Source organism: Gorilla gorilla, chromosome 3, assembly GCF_029281585.2.
Source record: "Gorilla gorilla gorilla isolate KB3781 chromosome 3, NHGRI_mGorGor1-v2.1_pri, whole genome shotgun sequence".
Classification (NCBI taxonomy): Eukaryota; Metazoa; Chordata; class Mammalia; order Primates; family Hominidae; genus Gorilla; species Gorilla gorilla.
In genome coordinates, this window is record NC_073227.2 from 98,035,868 (window position 1) to 98,054,187 (window position 18,320).

The window sequence follows — 18,320 nt, forward strand, 5'->3', positions numbered from 1 at the left end:
CTAAGTTACAGTTCGTGAAGCAGAGCTGGTGTCTGACTTGATAGATTTTAATGAATGTAAATCAGTGGTGTCTGATTTGATAGATTTTAAAGACCGTAAATCAGTAGACAAAATGCCACTAGAATCGAAGGCCAGCCAAAGACAATCGTTTGGAAAACTACCATTTTAACTAGAAAAACTGAATGAAGGACTAAGGAGATAATATTCAAAATTACTCATTCAGTTGATACTTAGTACAAATTTTCTGGAAACATGCTTGTACTTGAGATAATATGAAACAGTTATGAAAGAGTAAGAAATACTAACAGTTGCTTTTTCAGGAATGTTTCTAATACAAAGGGTAAGTCCACTGCATTCAATATTAAATTATTCGCCCTGCACAGTGGCTCACGCCTGTAATCCCAGCACTTTGAGAGGCCGAGGTGAGCGGATCACCTGAGGTCAGGAGTTCAAGATCAGCCTGACCAACATAGAGAAGCTCCGACTCTACTAAAAATACAAAAAATTAGCCGGACTTGGTGGTGCACGCCCAGCTACTTGGGAGGCTGAGGCAGGAGAATCACTTGAACCTGGGAGGCGGAGGTTGCCGGGAGGCGGTGGTTGCAGTGAGCCGAGATCATGCCATTGCACTCCAGCCTGGGCAAAAAAAATGAAACTCCATCTCAAAAAAAAAAAAGTAAATTATTCATTTGTCATTGATATGCTCTCTATCAATATCGGGAAGAAGAAAACAGCTGCTAGTGAGGAATAGACTTGCACCTACTCCAACTCTAGCTGAATGGCTATTTCAGCTACATAAGAGTAAGACTGAGCATAAAGAAAATGAGGTGAAATGTCTCAATTTCAAATGCCTTGGGTTAATCCTCAATCCTTAGGAAAATATTTTAGATATAAGTACTTTCCCTCTCTACTTCATATGTGATTTAAAAAATCAATAAAATCCTACAGAGAAACTATAACACAAGATTCAAACCATTCATATAATTGTCTAATTTATGAAACTGAATAAGGAAACCTAATTATCAGTGTTATTTCAACCAATAAAATCAGCATTCTTTCTATTCTTATTCAAATTTCATTCTTAATGATCCATTATATAACAAAAGCAAATGCAGGCAGAACATTATCATGGAAACTAAAATAGTCTTTGAAGAAGGAAAATAAAATCTATGAAAGTGTATACTTTACAAGGCTTTGACTCATGTTTATTCCTCATGAGCACAGAAGAAAATGTTTAACTAATACAGAACATTTGTATTTGGTCCTATTAATTCATAAATAAACTCTTATATGCTATGCCATAAGAGAAAATTACACAAATTTCAGTGTTTCTATGAATTGAGTATGCCTTTCATCCCAAATTGACTGAGAAAGATGGTCAGAGAAGCATGCATTTTGGACTAACACGTTACCTAGAATAATTTACTTAATAGGTACAGCTAATTTTACTATTATAATGTTTTCTCTCCTGTAATCACATCAATGCTATTTTATCTACCATGTCAAAAGCTAAAACATGAGGCATTCTGGCTGAGGTTTAGACTATTATTAGGTAAAGTAATCCCTTTTTTTTTTTGAGACGGAGTTTCGCTCTTGTTGCCCAGGCTGGAACACAGTGGCGTGATCTCGGCTCCCCGCAACCTCTGCCTCCTGGGGTTCAAGCAATTTTCCAGACCCCCAAGTAGCTGGGATTACAGGCATGCACCACCACACACGGCTAATTTTGTATTTTTAGTAGAGACAGGGTTTCTCCATGTTGGTCAGGCTGGTCTCAAACCAGCCTAGTATTCCCTTTTTTTTTTTAAGTGTTAATTTAAATTATCTCTTCTGAGAAATTTCAGTTTTATAGAAAATTAAAGGTAAGATACAAAAACAACCAAAAAATTCTCCCTTTACAAGTTTGTTAAAATGATGGCACATATTGAAATCTTCAAGTTCAATTTGATACATAAAGAACTACTTTTCTTAGGCAGGGCACGGTGGCTCACATCTGTAATACCAGCACTTTGGGAGGCCGAGGCCGGCAGATCACGAGGTCAGGAGATCGAGACCATCCTGGCTAACATGGTGAAACCCCATCTCCACTAAAAATACAAAAAAATTAGCCGGGCGTGGTGGCGAGTGCCTGTAGCCCCAGCTACTCAGGAGGCTGAGGCAGGAGAATGGCATGAACCCAGGAGGCGGAGCTTGCAGTGAGCCAAGATTGCGCCACTGCACTCCAGCCTGGGCGACAGACCAAGACTCCATCTCAAACAAACAAACAAACAAACAAAAACTACTTTTCTTTCAAGAGAAAGTACACGTAGTCACATTCTAAAAATCATACTAAAACTTGACCTTTTTAAAGGCCAAAATGCTCTTTGAAAGGCTCAGAATACCTCAAAACTGTTTAAAAATCACTTACCTTTCAAACCTAGAGTTTGTAGCTGGAAGAGCCGACCAAGTTCATAAGGCAAAACCCGTAACAGATTGTTATTTAAAAGCAATTCCCTGTTTTAAAAAAAAAAAATTAGTTTAATATACTAAGTTTTATTAACATCTGTATTTGCCATTCTTAAGGCTCCTTCTAACATACTATGAGTGATTGTTTATATTCAAGGCACATTTCTACGTGCTCATCCAAAAACACTGCACAATATAAAAGTACTACAAAATGTGCAATTGCCACAACTATTAACAATGTTTCTATTTCTAGGATTTACTCATTTGCTAGCTCACATTGAAGTTGGAGGTGTAGGAACTGCATATCATTCTCAGGCTAAATCTACCCCCTTTTTTCTCACCCAAAATGCCTATCAAATGCAAATGTGACAGATATCGTTAGCAGCTAAACAACAGATATCCTTGAAACTCGTCTAATTAATAGAAAAAAGTACAAATTTTTACACAAACTTCAGGAATAAACTGTAATTAGTAGCCAATCACCGGTATCTCTTTTTAAGTAACTGAATACTACTCTAATCACATCAAAATACTAAGAAAACAAACCAAAAAATTAATAAAAATAAAAAGAATAAGAAACAACAGGTGAAGTATATTAAAGAAGACAAAAGAAAATGTGAAAAGATGAAAAAATACACTATCATCAACAACCACTGACATGAAACATAAATATTAAAATAAAGCATAGATAGTACAGACAAGAATAGGATAGCATAAATAAGATCTAACTTTATGATTGTGAAATTTTGAGCAGCCTATAGGAAAAAAATAGCATCCTCATTAGTGGATGACCAAAAGTAAAAAAAGCAAGTAAAGGATAGTGAAGAACAAGATTTTAAAACAATATGTTTAATTTTAAACACGTGATAGCAATTTTTAAAAATTATTACTCAACAGATAATCATTGGAAACATTTAGATAAGATCTTAATATTCCTGAAAAATTTTTTTAGAATTTCTTTAGGGAATTTTTAAAGAATCCCTAAAAATTAGAAATAAATCGATTTCATCAGGTTTTAAGGTTTCCTTAAGGAGCTGTATTATGAAATATAAATATTCTTTGACTCATAGAGGTATGTTCTTGTAAGTTTTATTCATCAGCAAATCTTCATTTTTCAAGTACTTCTAATCAGTCTTATCATATTGGATAATGAGACTTACTATTTTAGCCCCACCCCACCTCGTTTGTCAAGGCAACTGGTAATATAAGCACACTCTAATTCAGGAACCTCCAAATTTAAAGGAAAAGAAATGTTCAACGGAGGCCAACTCAAGCACTATGCTTAGACAGTTTATATAATTTGATAGTTACAACACACAGAAATCCTACTGTAATTAAGTAACATCCCCTCATTTTCTTAAATTTAGAATTTTATATAGTGAGTCATGTCTGTTTTATTTCCTCACCTGAGAGACACCATGTTTCCTAGTTCTGCTGGTAAACTTCTGAGTTTATTGGATGACAGATCCAGGTAAACCAGATTATGAAGCTTGGCAATATCAGGTGGAATGCGACTAAGGTAATTGTCATTTAGGTGCAGCGCTGTCAAGTGTGTCAATGACCAAAGTGATGTACTTAGGCTCCGCACTCTACCTAAAAGGCAAAATACTGAAGTGTAAAAACGCCAGGCCCAAGATGACACCTAAACTACAACGACTGAAAAGTGGTAAGAGAGGCTGCAAATACGCATGGATATTGTATCTCTGACATTTTAATTTTTTATTTAATGCCATTTGATTGCTTCCAAACACACCTGGCCCTCCTTTACGTTCATGCCACTTTCACCTGACAACCACTCTTTCTCAAGAACCTTCTGTGTATTAAATGAGAAGTGGCAAAATGTGGAAACCCTTGGAGTTTAACTGAGTAGTTCTCAACCAGAGGCAATTTTGTTTCCTCAAAGGATTTTGGAATGCCTGGAGACATTTTTGGTTGCCACAACTGAAGGGGTACTACTGCTATCTAGTGAATAGAGGCCAGGAATGCTACTAAATATCCTACAATGCACACAACAGGCCTCCACTATTATCCAGCTCAAAGTGTCAGTAGTGCCAAGGCTAAGAAACCCTAGATTAACTTAGTAAGATCTGCTCATATTCATTCTTTTGACTACCAATCATCCATCCACCCAGTTACCTTTTAGCTAAATGTGCAAGTAATTCTTGCTATTGACATTACAATGTGGGGTTTAACTCTTCCAAATGAATGCCTACGGGGGAAAAAAATGGCATTTTATATATAATCTGTATTATACCAATTCATTAAAGAAAAATACTTATATTCTATTTTTAATAAACTTTAAATTTTGTAATAATTTTAGATTTACAGAAAAGTTACCAAGATAACACAGAGAGTTCCTATATACCCCTCCTTCAGCTTCCCTAACATTAGAATCTACATCATCACCATGGTACATCTGTCAAAACTAGGAAACCAACACTGGTGCATTACTACTAATTAAACTCTAGACTTTACTTGGATTTCACCAGTTTTTATACCTTTTTGTTCCAGATTCAACGCAGGCTACCATTTTGCATTTAGTTACCTCTCCTCAGTCTCCTCTGGTCTGTGACAGTTTCAGCCTTTGTTTTACATGACCATGACAATTTTGAGTATTAATCAAGTTAGGTATTTTGCACAAGGTCCTTTAGCTTGAGTTTGTCTGATGTTTTTCTCATTATTAGACTGGAATTATGAGTTTTTAGGAATCACATTCTATTTTACCAAATCCTAAACAGGTATTAAGGTCCTGTAACACAGTTATTATATGTTTATTAGAATAAATAGCTTCCAGGTTTCCTTCTTTGCCGACACTGAGATAGAAAGATGGCAAAGATTTCAATTTGCAAAAATAATTACTCTGAAATAGCCTAAACCAAATCTATTATATCAAAGAACCTGGTTTTACTTAGAAACTAAACTCCCAATATCCTCAATTCCAGATGCCTGCTCAACGTAATTAATCTCAAAGAATGGAAACAAAGATATTCAGTCACACATAAAACAGATAAACACTAGTATCTTACCATCTTGTAGTTTTTCAATGAGTCCATCTAATTAAAAATGTACAACAAAAAATATAGCAATACTCAACTTTTGTATTATCACTATTACATTCCAGATTAAATGCTTCAGATTCCACTCACCCGAGATTTCTAATTCTGCCCAGTGAGATTTTTTCCCATTGGCTACCTCCTCTGCTGACATGATGGTATAAATTCTGCGAGGATCTGGAGGATCATATTTTTCCTTTGGCATCCCTATTAGTCTGTTTAAAAAAAAAAAAGGAGATCAATAATTATTATAGTCTTACTTTAAAAAAAGAGAAAATAGGATGGTAAACTCCTTTTCTCTCCCATTACCAGTCTAGTAAGTCATTTTATACTACAAATTCTCACTTGCAGAAAAAGAAAACACACACATTATCTGCAGTATGCTAGGATCTTGCAGGAACTCATTATCAGATGCCTATGGGAAAATGCAAATAAGCAACAGCACTGGACTTTGCAATGAACATTATGGTTGCTTCCTAACTCCTTCCCTTCATTTAGCTGCACTGCTTTCCCATACAGCAGTTTCGTGAATGGACTCTGACTAGTCTAAGAGAATAAGGTAATTCCATCCTCCTTTCCTCAGTGATATTCAGATATCCCATGCCTAAGACAATCAGCACATGACATTCCCCTGGCAGAGATTTAGTTCAGGAGTATCTAATAATCACAAAACCGCAGAACTCATTCTATGTTTATAGGAGAAGCAGGCTTCTCTCTCCTGCTGGTCATAAACAAAGAAGAATACAGCCCAAATTGCTGTTGGCAGCCATGCAACAACGATAAGGAAAGTCAGCCATGGAAGGCAGAGTCTGGAAAACAGAAAAACAAAGGCAGGGTCCTCACTGAATGACACCTGTAGCATACCCAAATACTGGCCTTTTCTGATACACAAGCCAATATAGTTCTCTTACTGTTTAAGCTAGTTTGAATTGTGTTTTCTGTTACTAGTAATCAAAAGTGTCCTAATTAGTATGAGTACATATCTTAGTTTGCCTGGGTCAGTCTTGGTTTATATCTGTTGTTCTGAAGCAATTATTATTATCATCCCTTTTCATGCTCAAAAGAGTCCAATTTGGATGAGTTACATGGCCACCCTAATCAAAACTAGCACAGTCATGTGTCGTTTAACAAAGACATGTTCTGAGAAATGCACTGTTAGGCAATCCAAACGTTGTTATGCAGCACATGACTATACTGTGCCATCTTCCTGCTATAACTGCCAAAATAATCACTGAACAATCATCAATGATGACCAGCTAGATATAAAACTCATCAAATGTGCTATGCATGAAGTAGGTGACAAATGGCTCTAAAGGTAACCTTATTCAAGGGGTCCAATATAAGAAGTACTGCTTAGTACTAGACAGAAAATAAAATCCAGTTCATATCTAACAAGAATAGCAAATGACACAATGTCCTGAGCCTAAATTAAACTCCTGCATGCTTTCAATAAATTGCCACATAGTATTTATATTGGGTTCTTTGCTCATATATTAACATATATACACACACCCCAAAACCAAGTGTCTGAATCTGGAACTGTTTCCAAGTAAAGTTTAGAACTTATACCCCAAATTGAAGAGTTGCTTTCAGGTCATCTGAAATTTGTTACATATAGAGATTAAAGAAAAAAGAGATATTCTATCATGTAACAAGAAATCAAAAAGCTAGTTTATAAGAATGCAATCAAAGTTTCCCATACTATCATTTTCTCTCACATTTCTAAAGGGAAAATAGTCATTCCTTTCTACTTACTTAAAGGAGCAAACAGAAAGTTTTCCATATCTGTTCATATGTTAACAGTAATTAGTTTCCAACTTTCCAGGTTAAGCTCTTCAACTCTAATCTTACACAATTTGGGCGATGCTAAACCGTATTTTATTTTCCATAAATGTCTTAGAACTTCATATAGCACAAAGAATATGATCATTTTCCGCAGGAGAAAAATTTGATTTCTACCATATTCAGCCTATATATAATACTTCTGAAAATAAAGTTTTTAGGTAACAAGGTTTTCAGAATTTCTGCTGGACACCATAAGGCACACGTGTCTCTTTGGGTACTTTTGTGTAATAATAAAAGAGTCTACAAAAAAATACAAGATTAAGCAAAGCCAAATCAAATAGATCTAGATCCAAAGACACACTACATAATTCATTACCTACAACGAGAATGGGTAAAACACCCTAAATTTTCAAAAACAGGTTTCACTAATTTTAGATCTTTTTTTTTTTTTTTTGAGACGGAGTTTTGCTCTGTCGCCCAGGCTGCAGTGCAGTGGCGCGATCTCGAGATCTCGACTCACTGCAACCTCTGCCTCCCAGGTTCAAGTGATTCTCCTGCCTCAGCCTCCTGAGTAGCTGAGGTTACGGGCGCGTGTCACCACGCCTGGCTAATTTTTGTATTTTTAGTAGAGATGGGGGTTTCACCACGTTGGTCAAGCTGGTCTCGAACTCCTGACCTTGTGATCCGACCGCCTTGGCCTCCCAAAGTGCTGGGATTACAGGCATCCCAAAGTGCTGGGATTACAGGCGTGAGCCACGGCACCTGGCCCAATTTTAGATCATTTTTATAAAACACAGGGCACGCCGGGCGCGGTGGCTCACGCATGTAATCCTAGCACTTTGGGAGACCGAGGCGGGCTGATTACAAGGTCAGGAGATCGAGACCATCCTGGCTAACACGGTGAAACCCCGTCTTTACTAAAAAAAAATACAAAAAATTAGCGGGGCTTGGTGGCGGGCGCCTGTAGTCCCAGCTACTCAGGAGGCTGAGGTAGGAGAATGGCGTGAACCCGGGAGGCGGAGCCTGTAGTGGGCCGAGATCGCGCCACTACACCCCAGCCTGGGTGACAGAGCGAGACTCTGTCTCAAAAAAAAAAAAAACAAAAACAAAAACACACACACAGGCATAGGAATAGAAGGCAATTTAATCTGTTTTAATCACGGCTCCCACTAGATGGTATGTTCCTTAAGGGGACTACGTTTCTGTGTGGAGGCATATCCTTTTTATATCTCTATACAGTTCCCACCACATAGGAAGCACATAACATGTATTTGTGGAATGATCAATGATCATATGCTTTATAATCCTAAAATCTGCCACTTTCCTCCCTCCCTACTCATATCACAGCCAATTAACACCCAATGCTCTTCTAAAAATTGATACAAAGAAATGGTAATTTATCCACATGTTCAATTTTCCCAGATATTTTTAAAATCTAAATAGAAAATTAATAATTACCATCTTTTCTGGTGCTCCAATTCTAATCTCTAAAACAGATATTATATAGAACTAGATTTCTATTTTTTAATTTTTCATGTTTCAATCTTTGTAAGTCCATTAAAATTACGAAATCTCTTCCTTAAAAAAAAAAAAGCTCCATAAAATGTTTACCAATATCTATAATATGTAAAAACCAAAGTAAGATCAATACTGCCATATTAGGGGTCAGAGGTCTCTTTTGGATTTGATTAGGATGCCAATAAAAATGACCAAAGGCTGGGTGCGGTGGCTCACGCCTTGTAATCCCAGCACTTTGGGAGGCCGAGGCGGGCAGATCACGAGGTCAGGAGATCGAGACCATCCTGGCTAACATGGTGAAACCCCGTCTCTACCAAAAAAAATATAAAAAATTAGCCAGGTGTGGTGGCGGGCGCCTGTAGTCCCAGCTACTTGGGAGGCTGAGGCAGGAGAATGGCATGAACCCAGGAGGCGGAGCTTGCAGTGAGATGAGACTACCCCACTGCACTCCAGCCTGGGCAACAGAGTGAGACCCTGTCTCAATCAATCAATCAATAACACAGAACTCAATTTCAGGAAATTAACATTATTAAACCTTTCCATTCAGCTTTATTTTCCCCTCTCAGGTCTTGGCATCAACTTTCCACCTTGTAGGCATACCACAAAAATCTATTTCAAAATAACTTAAAATTATGAAATAAATTATTCAAATGTAATTTAAATCTCTAAATGTGACACTGCTCATGTGGCTTCAAATAGTCTCATATACAGCTCAGTTCAAGACTTAAATACTGAGTGATTAACATTTTTCATCCAAGAAAGAGAAATGTTTTATTTGGGAAAACAGCGCAGTTAATTTCTTATCTTTAACTTCAAACTAATGAAGAGGCAGGTTTTTGAATTAGTTTTTCCAAGAGTTTCTAATTTCTACAACAACTTACATAGATTCTCAAAAGATCCTCCCATTACATCAACCAAATTTATACTGGGAATCCTGATTACATAACAAAGCCTGTTAGCAACACCTTTCCAACTCTGCCATCTAACTCCATTTCAACAGTACGAAAAACACTCCATTTAGTTTCCCAAATACTACACAAGCTGCTTTGAGTCTGCCATCCGTTCACTCTTTATTTCTTAGTGTGTCTCCTACAAAGGCCTCAGAGACTCTGAGTAAAATTTCTGAGTAACCATCAGTCCTAGATAAGGAACCCGATTTTCTCCTACTTCTTATATACTCCTTACATTAAAAAGTTTTAATCTCCATCACCAAAGGCTGATTAAACACTACCACAGAGTGAAGACTTTAATAAATTTGTCTTTGGTTCTATTAAACAAAAACTTCAGATAAATCTGTAAAATACTGACTTCATAGGAAACGTATTTCAAAGCTGGGCACAGCAGTATACTCCTGTGGTCCCACCTAGTTGGGTGGCTGAGGTGGAGGGATCGCTTGCAGCTAGGAGTTCAAGGCCATTGTGCACTACAATCACACCTCTGAATAGCCACTGCATTCTAGCCTGGGCAACACAGCAAGACCCTGCCTCTAAAAAACATAAAAAAACATGCAGCCATAAAAAAGAGTGAGTTCATGTTCTTTGCAGGGACATGGATGAAGCTGGAAGCCATCATTCCCAGCAAACTAACACAGGAACAGAAAACCAAACACTGCATGTTCTCACTCCTAAGTGGGAGATGAACAATGAGAACACATGGACACAGGGAGGGGAATATCACACACCAGGGCCTGTCAGGGGGTAGGGGGCAAGGGAAGGGAGAGCATTAGGACACATACCTAATGGATGCAGGGGTTAAAACCTAGATGACGGGTTGATAGGTGCAACAAACCACTATGGGACATACATACCTATGTAACAAACCTGCATGTTCTGTACATGTATCCCAGAACTTAAAGTAAAATTTTAAAAAACATTGAAAATAAAAAATTTTAATGTATTTTAGGGGGTTTTTGTATTTTAGTTTTTTAATTTATAAGCAATATTACATGTAACGCTAGGTCTGCTTTGCACAGAAAAATTTAAATTTAGAGTTTCCAAAACTGCAAATAAATCTACATAACATGCTATTTCAATGAAAGGTATATTTTAAAAATACATATGAAATACATACAAATATACTATTGTTAAAGAACCCCAAATCTCAAGTTTTATATGTAGCACTAGGAAAATAAAGTAGCATAACTCCCCCTGAAAAAACAAGCTGGCCAAATCAGGGTAAACTGGTAAAAGCTAGAACTAAGCTTCTGTAAATACTGGTCATCTAAAGTAGCTTACAAAAAACAGAAGCCTCTATAGCGTATGTAAAGATGTAAGTCCTGTAGTGTTAAATTACAGTTTCTCTCTTATCACCCTAAGTGTAAGGTCATTTTATCTCAGTCTGTAGTTTGGCACAATTAATGTTATTTCATTTAGGATTCAGACTAAAAATCCTACAAGCACCAGAGTGCTTCATAATGAATCAGACTGCTAACTCAATGAAATCTAACCCAAAATACAAATCACTAATCATCTCAACAATAGTTTGCAAAATCAATCATAGGCAGAGACACAGATGCTGGCAGAGTTCCTAAAATTGAAAAAACACAAAATTAAGCCTATGTGAGGCTTAGAGTTCAGAGTAAATACCAATAACTTATTCCATTTTACACATTCTCAGATAAATCTGTCTTATATTGGCATTTATTCCCAAAAGTTACGGAAGGGAAAACATGTTTTTTTGTGTCTTACTACATACTCATCTTAATAAATAACTATCCTTCCCATCTGGTCTTAACCATTATGAGCTCCCTTCCTGAGAAAATGTGTCTGTGTTTATCTTTCTTAACAAAGCAAATAACTCTTGCACTGTGCCATTTTTGAAGTTTCTATTTCCTTATCAATATCTTTTTTGTTGTTGTTGTTGTTTTTAGACAAGGTCTCACTCTGTCACCTAGGCTGGAGGACAGTGGTACAATCATAGCTCATTGCAAGCTTGAAATCCTAGGATGAAGTGGTCCTCCCTCCTCAGACTCCCCAGTAGCTGGGACTACAGGCACATGTTATCACACCCAGCTTATTTTATTTTTTTTTTTTTTTAGTAGAGACAAGGTTTCACTATGTTGCCCAAGCTGGTCTTGAACTCCTGCCCTCAAGAGATCCTCCTGCCTTGGCCTCCCAGTGCTACTAGGATTACAGGCATGAGCCACAGTGCCTAGCCTTTTTTTTTTTTTTTTTTTAAAGAGACAGTGTCTACCTATGTTGCCCAGCCTGGCCTCAAACTCCTGTGCTCAAGCAATCCTCCTGCCTCAGCCTCCCAAGTAGCTAGGACTACAGGTGTCACCACTATACCCAACTATAATATTTATTTTTAACTGTACACAACTATTAATCATTACAACTGTCATACTAAATTTGTACTTCACCTGAATGGGATAAGCAGCTGATACTACAAAAACTGCCCCTAGCAAACTATACTGCATATAGTAAGATCATATTGACAAAATTAAAGATTGATGGCAATCACAAGAGCTTAAATGATGCCCTGGGATAAAGAACAATTTCATTAGCAACCCCATTCCATTTCCATACCAAGGGCCTGTGGATGGCATTTGTCTTTCTTTAATTATATATTCAACTAAAGTCCATAGATTATAAAATAATGCAAACATTTTTTTAAAAAAGACTTAATTCCAAGTGTTCACGACATCTCCAGCTCTGTGACCACTCAAAAAAAAAAAACAAAAACAAAAAAACACACGTGTTTTATAATGGCAAAGTCACTCATCGTTATTGAAAAAAATAACCTTCAGACTTTTGAAGTCTAATGTTTCTGACCAGTTTAACATTTATTCAAGAAATATTTATTGCATGCCTATTCCTTACGACATTTACTGTACCAAGCACTAGGGTGCCTCAATAGTGAACAAGTTGGACATTGTCCTTACCCTCATGGAGCATATACTGTTTTCACAGCACTACTTGAAAAAGAAAAGCTATACAGTATTTTGCTTTTCAATAATTCTGCAAGGAATTTGGCATTTCTTGTTACTACTTCCTTTTTCTCCCTCATCAGGTAGTTGCATTGTTCTCTACTGTCACTACTCTAAAATAAGTAGAACAACTAAAGGGAAAATAAAACATCCTTATCACAAAGGATGAGGGTGATGAATAACCGATAACCTCTGGCATGGTCAAGAATAGGTGGAGAGAACAGAGTTCCCAGGACAAGAATGAGAAGTTTTAAATGGCCTAATATTGGGGAATGGGACTGAAGATAATAGGTTAAACACATACTAGTACATTTAACTTAAGATGATAGCAACTGGTTTCCTAAATCAGTGATAATATTCTTTTCTACAATCCTTGCTAGCAAACCAAATAATTAGATAACCCAAGGAACAAGGAAATACTTGGACTCAATATGTCTTATTTCTAGTCAGTTTATTCTTGGGGCTCTATTTATTAAATATATCTCAAGTCAAACACTAGTTATCTGTGCAAATAAAATGCATAGGCATATGTGGCAATAAAGTCCCTAGATGAATATGAGAAAACGTTATTGGTTGTTATATACATCTTTCCAAAGGTAATCCAAAGATAACTTTACGGCAATCCAGAGATAACTTAACAGGAAGCTTCTGGCTCTGAAAAGCGATGAGGGCATAGTCTAATCGTCAGTTACAGTACTACCAGGAGGAAATAAAGGAGAAAGAAATCGAATACAATTCCTTTTCTGCATATTTAGAAACTTTTTCCCATATCTGAGATACAAGACAGCAGCAGCAGCAACAACATGAAACATACATAAATACTAAAATAAAAAACAGAGGCCAGACCTGGGGTTATAAATCTATCAATCACTTCAAAATTTCAAAAATAATGCTACTATAGACATGTTTCATTTTATTTCATTATCAATATGGACAACTTAAGCTTATGATTTTCCTCCCAGAATTCCAAATTAAGTCTTAGTCTCCACCTAACTTAACAATTACAATGCTTTAATGCCTTGCATTTAATGCCTCCCACTCATCTAAAGATACTGAATATAATCTAATTTTTTTTGGGGGGGGACTAGGTCTCACTTTATCACCCAGGCTGGAGTGCAGTGTGGTGCAGCCTCGGCTCACTGCAGCCTTAACCTCCTGGGTTCAAGTGATCCTCTCACCTCAGTCTTCTGAGTACCGAGGACTACAGGTGCACGCCACCACCATCCAGCTAATCTTTGTATTTTTTTGTAGAGATGGTTTCATCATGTTGCCCAGGCTGGTCTTGAACTCCTGGCCCAAGTGATCTGCCCACCTCAGCCTCCCAAAGTGCTGGAATTACAGGTATGAGCCACTGCACCCAGCCTTCTTTCCACTTTTCTGATTTAGTTTGTGTTTTCTTTCTCCTCTGATACGTACATTTTCATCTTTTTTAATGGGTATCAACTTCCTTTTCATCATTCTTGGCTTAAGTCATCTTTTACCTCTTCTTCTGTATATTTCCCCATGCAGAAATCAAGTTAATTCTAAAATTTATACGGAAAGACAATCTAAAATAGCCAGTACACTTCTGAAAAGGTATAAACATAGATGTGCACACTATCTGATTTCAAGACTTACTAAAACTACAGTAATCCAGAGAGTTTGGTATTAATGAAAGAAGACACACATAGTTCAATGGAGCAGAACTGAGAAGCTAGAAATAGACCCACATACATGGTCAATAGATTTACAACAAAAAGGTAACCATAGAGAAAGCACAGATTTTTCAACAAATGGTGCTAGAACAATGGTATATCCATATGGAAAAATAAATAAACATCAATCCATACCTTGCATCACAAAGTAAACTTACAGGGACCATGAGCTTAAATATAAAACCAATAACTATAAAACATCAGAAGAAAACATCAGAGAAAAGTCTTTGTGGCCTTGAATTAGGCAAAGATTACTTAGATATAACATAAAAAGCATGATCCATAAAAGAAAAAACATTGATAAACTAAATTTCAAGAAAAGTTAAGACTTCTGCTCTTTGAAATTTGAAGGAAAAGACATATCAGGGTTTAAGAATAAATATTTGCAAAACACGTATCTGGAAAAAAAAAACACTCCAGAATATATAAAGAACTCTCAAAACAAAATAATAAAGCCATCTTATTTTTTAAATTACCAAAATATTTGAACAGATACTTCAAAGAAGATACACGGATAGCAAATAAGCACATGAAAAGATGCACAACATTAGGCATCAGTGAAATACTAAAAACCACAATGAGATATCGCTACACATTAGAAGGATTAAATTTAATAAATGACAATATCTAGTGCTGACGAAGATTTGGTCTGCATGCACACGCACAAAACAAGGGGGATTAAAAGAAAACTTGTCTCAAAGTGCCACAGTGCTGAAGTAGAAGAGATGATGCAAGACTTCCATGAAGAGGTGACACTAAGCTGAATCTTAAAGAATGAACAGGAATCAGTATTTCCCTCAAGGAAGGGGGTTGTAGGTGTGGTAGGGACAGACAAAGCAAAAATAAAAGCATAAGCAAAGACACATAAATAAGAAATAACATGGCCAGGCGCGGTGGCTCATGCCTGTAATCCCAGCACTTAGGGAGGCCAAGGAGAGTGGATCACCTGAGGTCAGGCGTTCAAGACCAGCCTGCCCAACATGGTGAAACCCCGTCTCTACTAAAAATGCAAAAATTAGCTGGGTGTGGTGGCGGACACCTGTAATTCCAGCTACTGGGGAAGCTAACGCAGGGGAATCACTTAAACCCGGGAGGCAGAGGTTTCAGTGAGCCGGTATTGCACCATTGCACTCCAGCTGGGGCAACAGAGTGACTCCCTCTAAAAAAAAAAGAAAGAAAGAGAGACAGAGAGAGAGAGGAAATAACATGAGGACGCTGAGCATAGTGGCTCACACCTGTAATCCAGCACTCTGGGAGGCTGAGGTGGAAGGATCGCGCTTAAGTCCAAGAGTTCAAGACCAGCCTGGTGACACAGTGAGACCCTGTCTGTATTGCTAAAGAAAATAAAAGTAAATTTAAAAAAATTTTTTTTTGAGACAGGGTCTTACTCTGTCACTCAGGCTGGAGTACAGTGGGATTGTCATGGTTCAATGGAGTCTTGACCTCCTGGGCGTTAAGTGATTCTCCCACTTTAGCCTCCCAAGTAGCTGGGACTACATGTGCATACCACCCCACGCCTGGCTAATTTTTGTATTTTTTGTAGAAGCAGGATTTCACCACATTCCCCAGGCTGGTCTTGAACTCCTGAGCTCAAGCGATCTGCCCACCTTGGCCTCCCAAAGTGCTGTGATTACAGGTGTGAGCCAAGGCCTGGCCTAAAAATTTTTTTAAAAAAGGAAACAATATGAGGAGAGAGGCTGTTCACAGGGGTTGCTGAAAAATATCACCAGAGTCATGGAGAGATGATGTTCTATATGTAAAGATAGAAAGCTTCAAAAATCTGCTTCTATTTTACTGAGTCTTTCCTATAAATCATTTTCCTCATGTAAAGAATTTGCCATCCATAAGAGTCTAATAATAAATGAGGCCGGGCGCAGTGGCTCACGCCTGTAATCCTAGCACTTTGGGAGGCCGAGGTGGGCGGATCACCTGAGGTCAGGAGTTCAAGACCGGCCTGGCCAACATGGCGAAACCCCGTCTCTATTAAAAACACAAAAAAACAGCCGGGTGTGGTGGCGGGTGCCTATAATCCAGCTACTCGGGAGGCTGAGGCAGGAGAATCGCTTGAACCTGGGAGGTGGAGACTGCAGTGAGCCAAGAAAGTGCCACTGCACTCCAGCCTGGGCAACAAAGCAAGACTCTGTCTCAAAAAATAATAACAATAATAATAATAATAAATGACACTACTAATCCTAGTTGCCTCCTTCCTTCATTCGCTTTTATTTTCCTCTACTCAACAACATTGTTTCTAGTTACACATCTGAGTGGGCCTATATCCTCTACTGATTTAGCTATCACATTCTTAAAGACATTACAAATGCCTTAAAATCCCTGTACTTATATTAAATATAAAATACTCTTGTCACTTGCCATCATAAAAGCAAACTATAGCATGGTGTTTCACTGTCATTACACTTACCCCCAGTTTCTCAGCATACACAATTATAATCACTAGTGTAGTGAAGAGATTCATTCAGTTAGCACGAGACTCAAATCTAAAATGTGTACTCAAACTCTTCTTTGAAACTCAGAGAATCCACTTAAAGGAGACTACACTATTTCTAAATTTGGGATTCTTTAGGTGCAGCAAATGATGACGACAATAATCACCATCAGTGCAACTACCAACTACTAGCTACTACATATAAGTTATTTACCTAACTTTATTTCACTTAATTAATTTCTCCCAACAATCTTGTAAGCAGGTATTACTATTTCAATTCTAGCATTCAGAAAACTGTAATATAAAGAGGTTTAGAAGCTTGCTGGCAAGCAGCAGGACTGGAATTCTAATCCAATTCCACTACATTGATCTGCCTCAGATATATGCCTTCAATAAATCCTTTGTCTTTAAAGTTTGAAAACTCTCAAAATGATCTCCCATACTAATATCATAAATCTGAAAATCTACTTTCTTTGACCAAACTTCTTTTTTGTTCCAATATTAGTGGGAAATCTACATTCCACAATTTGGCAAAAAGTAAGTTAAAATAGCTCGATCACATTCCAAGATTTAATGAATATATTCAAGATTTAATTTTTTTGCATACTAAGGTAAAATGTAAGCGAACAGTTTTTTAAAAACTTGGATGGGAAAAGATCTCTTCAGGCAGGAATCCAAAAATAGAAACATAAAAAGACATATTTATATGATTATCTAAAAATTCAAACCTCCTGTACATTATACAAGACAAAATGAAAAGCAAGTAAAATACGGAAGATATGCATGACATGCATGATAAGGTTAACAGTTTTAAACATGCTAAGAGATTACATAATACCTTTTTAAATGAGAAAGAACATATTATAATAATAGGCAATTCGGCCAGGCACCATGGCTCACGCCTGTAATCCCAGCACTTTGGGAAGCCAAGGCGGGCAGACTGCCTGAGCTCAGGAGTTCAAGACCGGCCTGGGCAATACGGCGAAACCCCATCTCCACTAAAATACAAAAAATTAGCCGGGTGTGGTGGCATGTGCCTGTAGTCCCAGCTACTCAGGAGGCTGAGGCAAAAGAATTGCTTGAACCTGGGAGGCAGACGCTGCAGTGAGCCAAGATTATGCCACTGCACTCTAGCATGGGCGACAGAGCAAGACTCTGTCTCAAAAAAGTAATAATAAATAATAATAATAATATGCAATTGATGAAAGAAGTGCAAATGTGTAATACATATATAAAAAATTAACCTCATTCTAAATGGAAAAAAAAAACACAAGGCAATAAAATATAATGCCACTTTCAGGAATTTAACCTAAGCCTAAAGACAAGAGTTTATTCTCAACAATAAGGTAGTTAAATAAAATACAGCCATATCTATATGACAGTACAAGTCTCCTTTCTCTCTTTTCATAAGTAAATTAATTGATTTAAATTTTCCACCAACTCCCCTTCCACACATC

The 18,320-nt window shown here is 37.3% G+C and overlaps 1 protein-coding gene across 5 annotated transcripts in view; it reads right to left on the reverse strand.

Annotated features, from left to right (window-relative positions):
• CNOT6L (CCR4-NOT transcription complex subunit 6 like) overlaps positions 1-18,320 on the reverse strand; it is a 106,553-nt gene that overhangs the window by 56,963 nt on the left and 31,270 nt on the right. For all 5 annotated transcript variants that reach the window (XM_019025912.4, XM_031010373.3, XM_031010372.3 and 2 more), the window contains exons 2-4: positions 5,589-5,710; positions 3,849-4,035; positions 2,405-2,490 (exon numbers count right to left, since the gene is read on the reverse strand). In XM_019025912.4, the coding sequence (XP_018881457.1) occupies positions 2,405-2,490; positions 3,849-4,035; positions 5,589-5,700 (385 nt within the window). In that variant the 5' untranslated portion in view covers positions 5,701-5,710. The remainder of the gene's footprint in view (positions 1-2,404; positions 2,491-3,848; positions 4,036-5,588; positions 5,711-18,320) is intronic.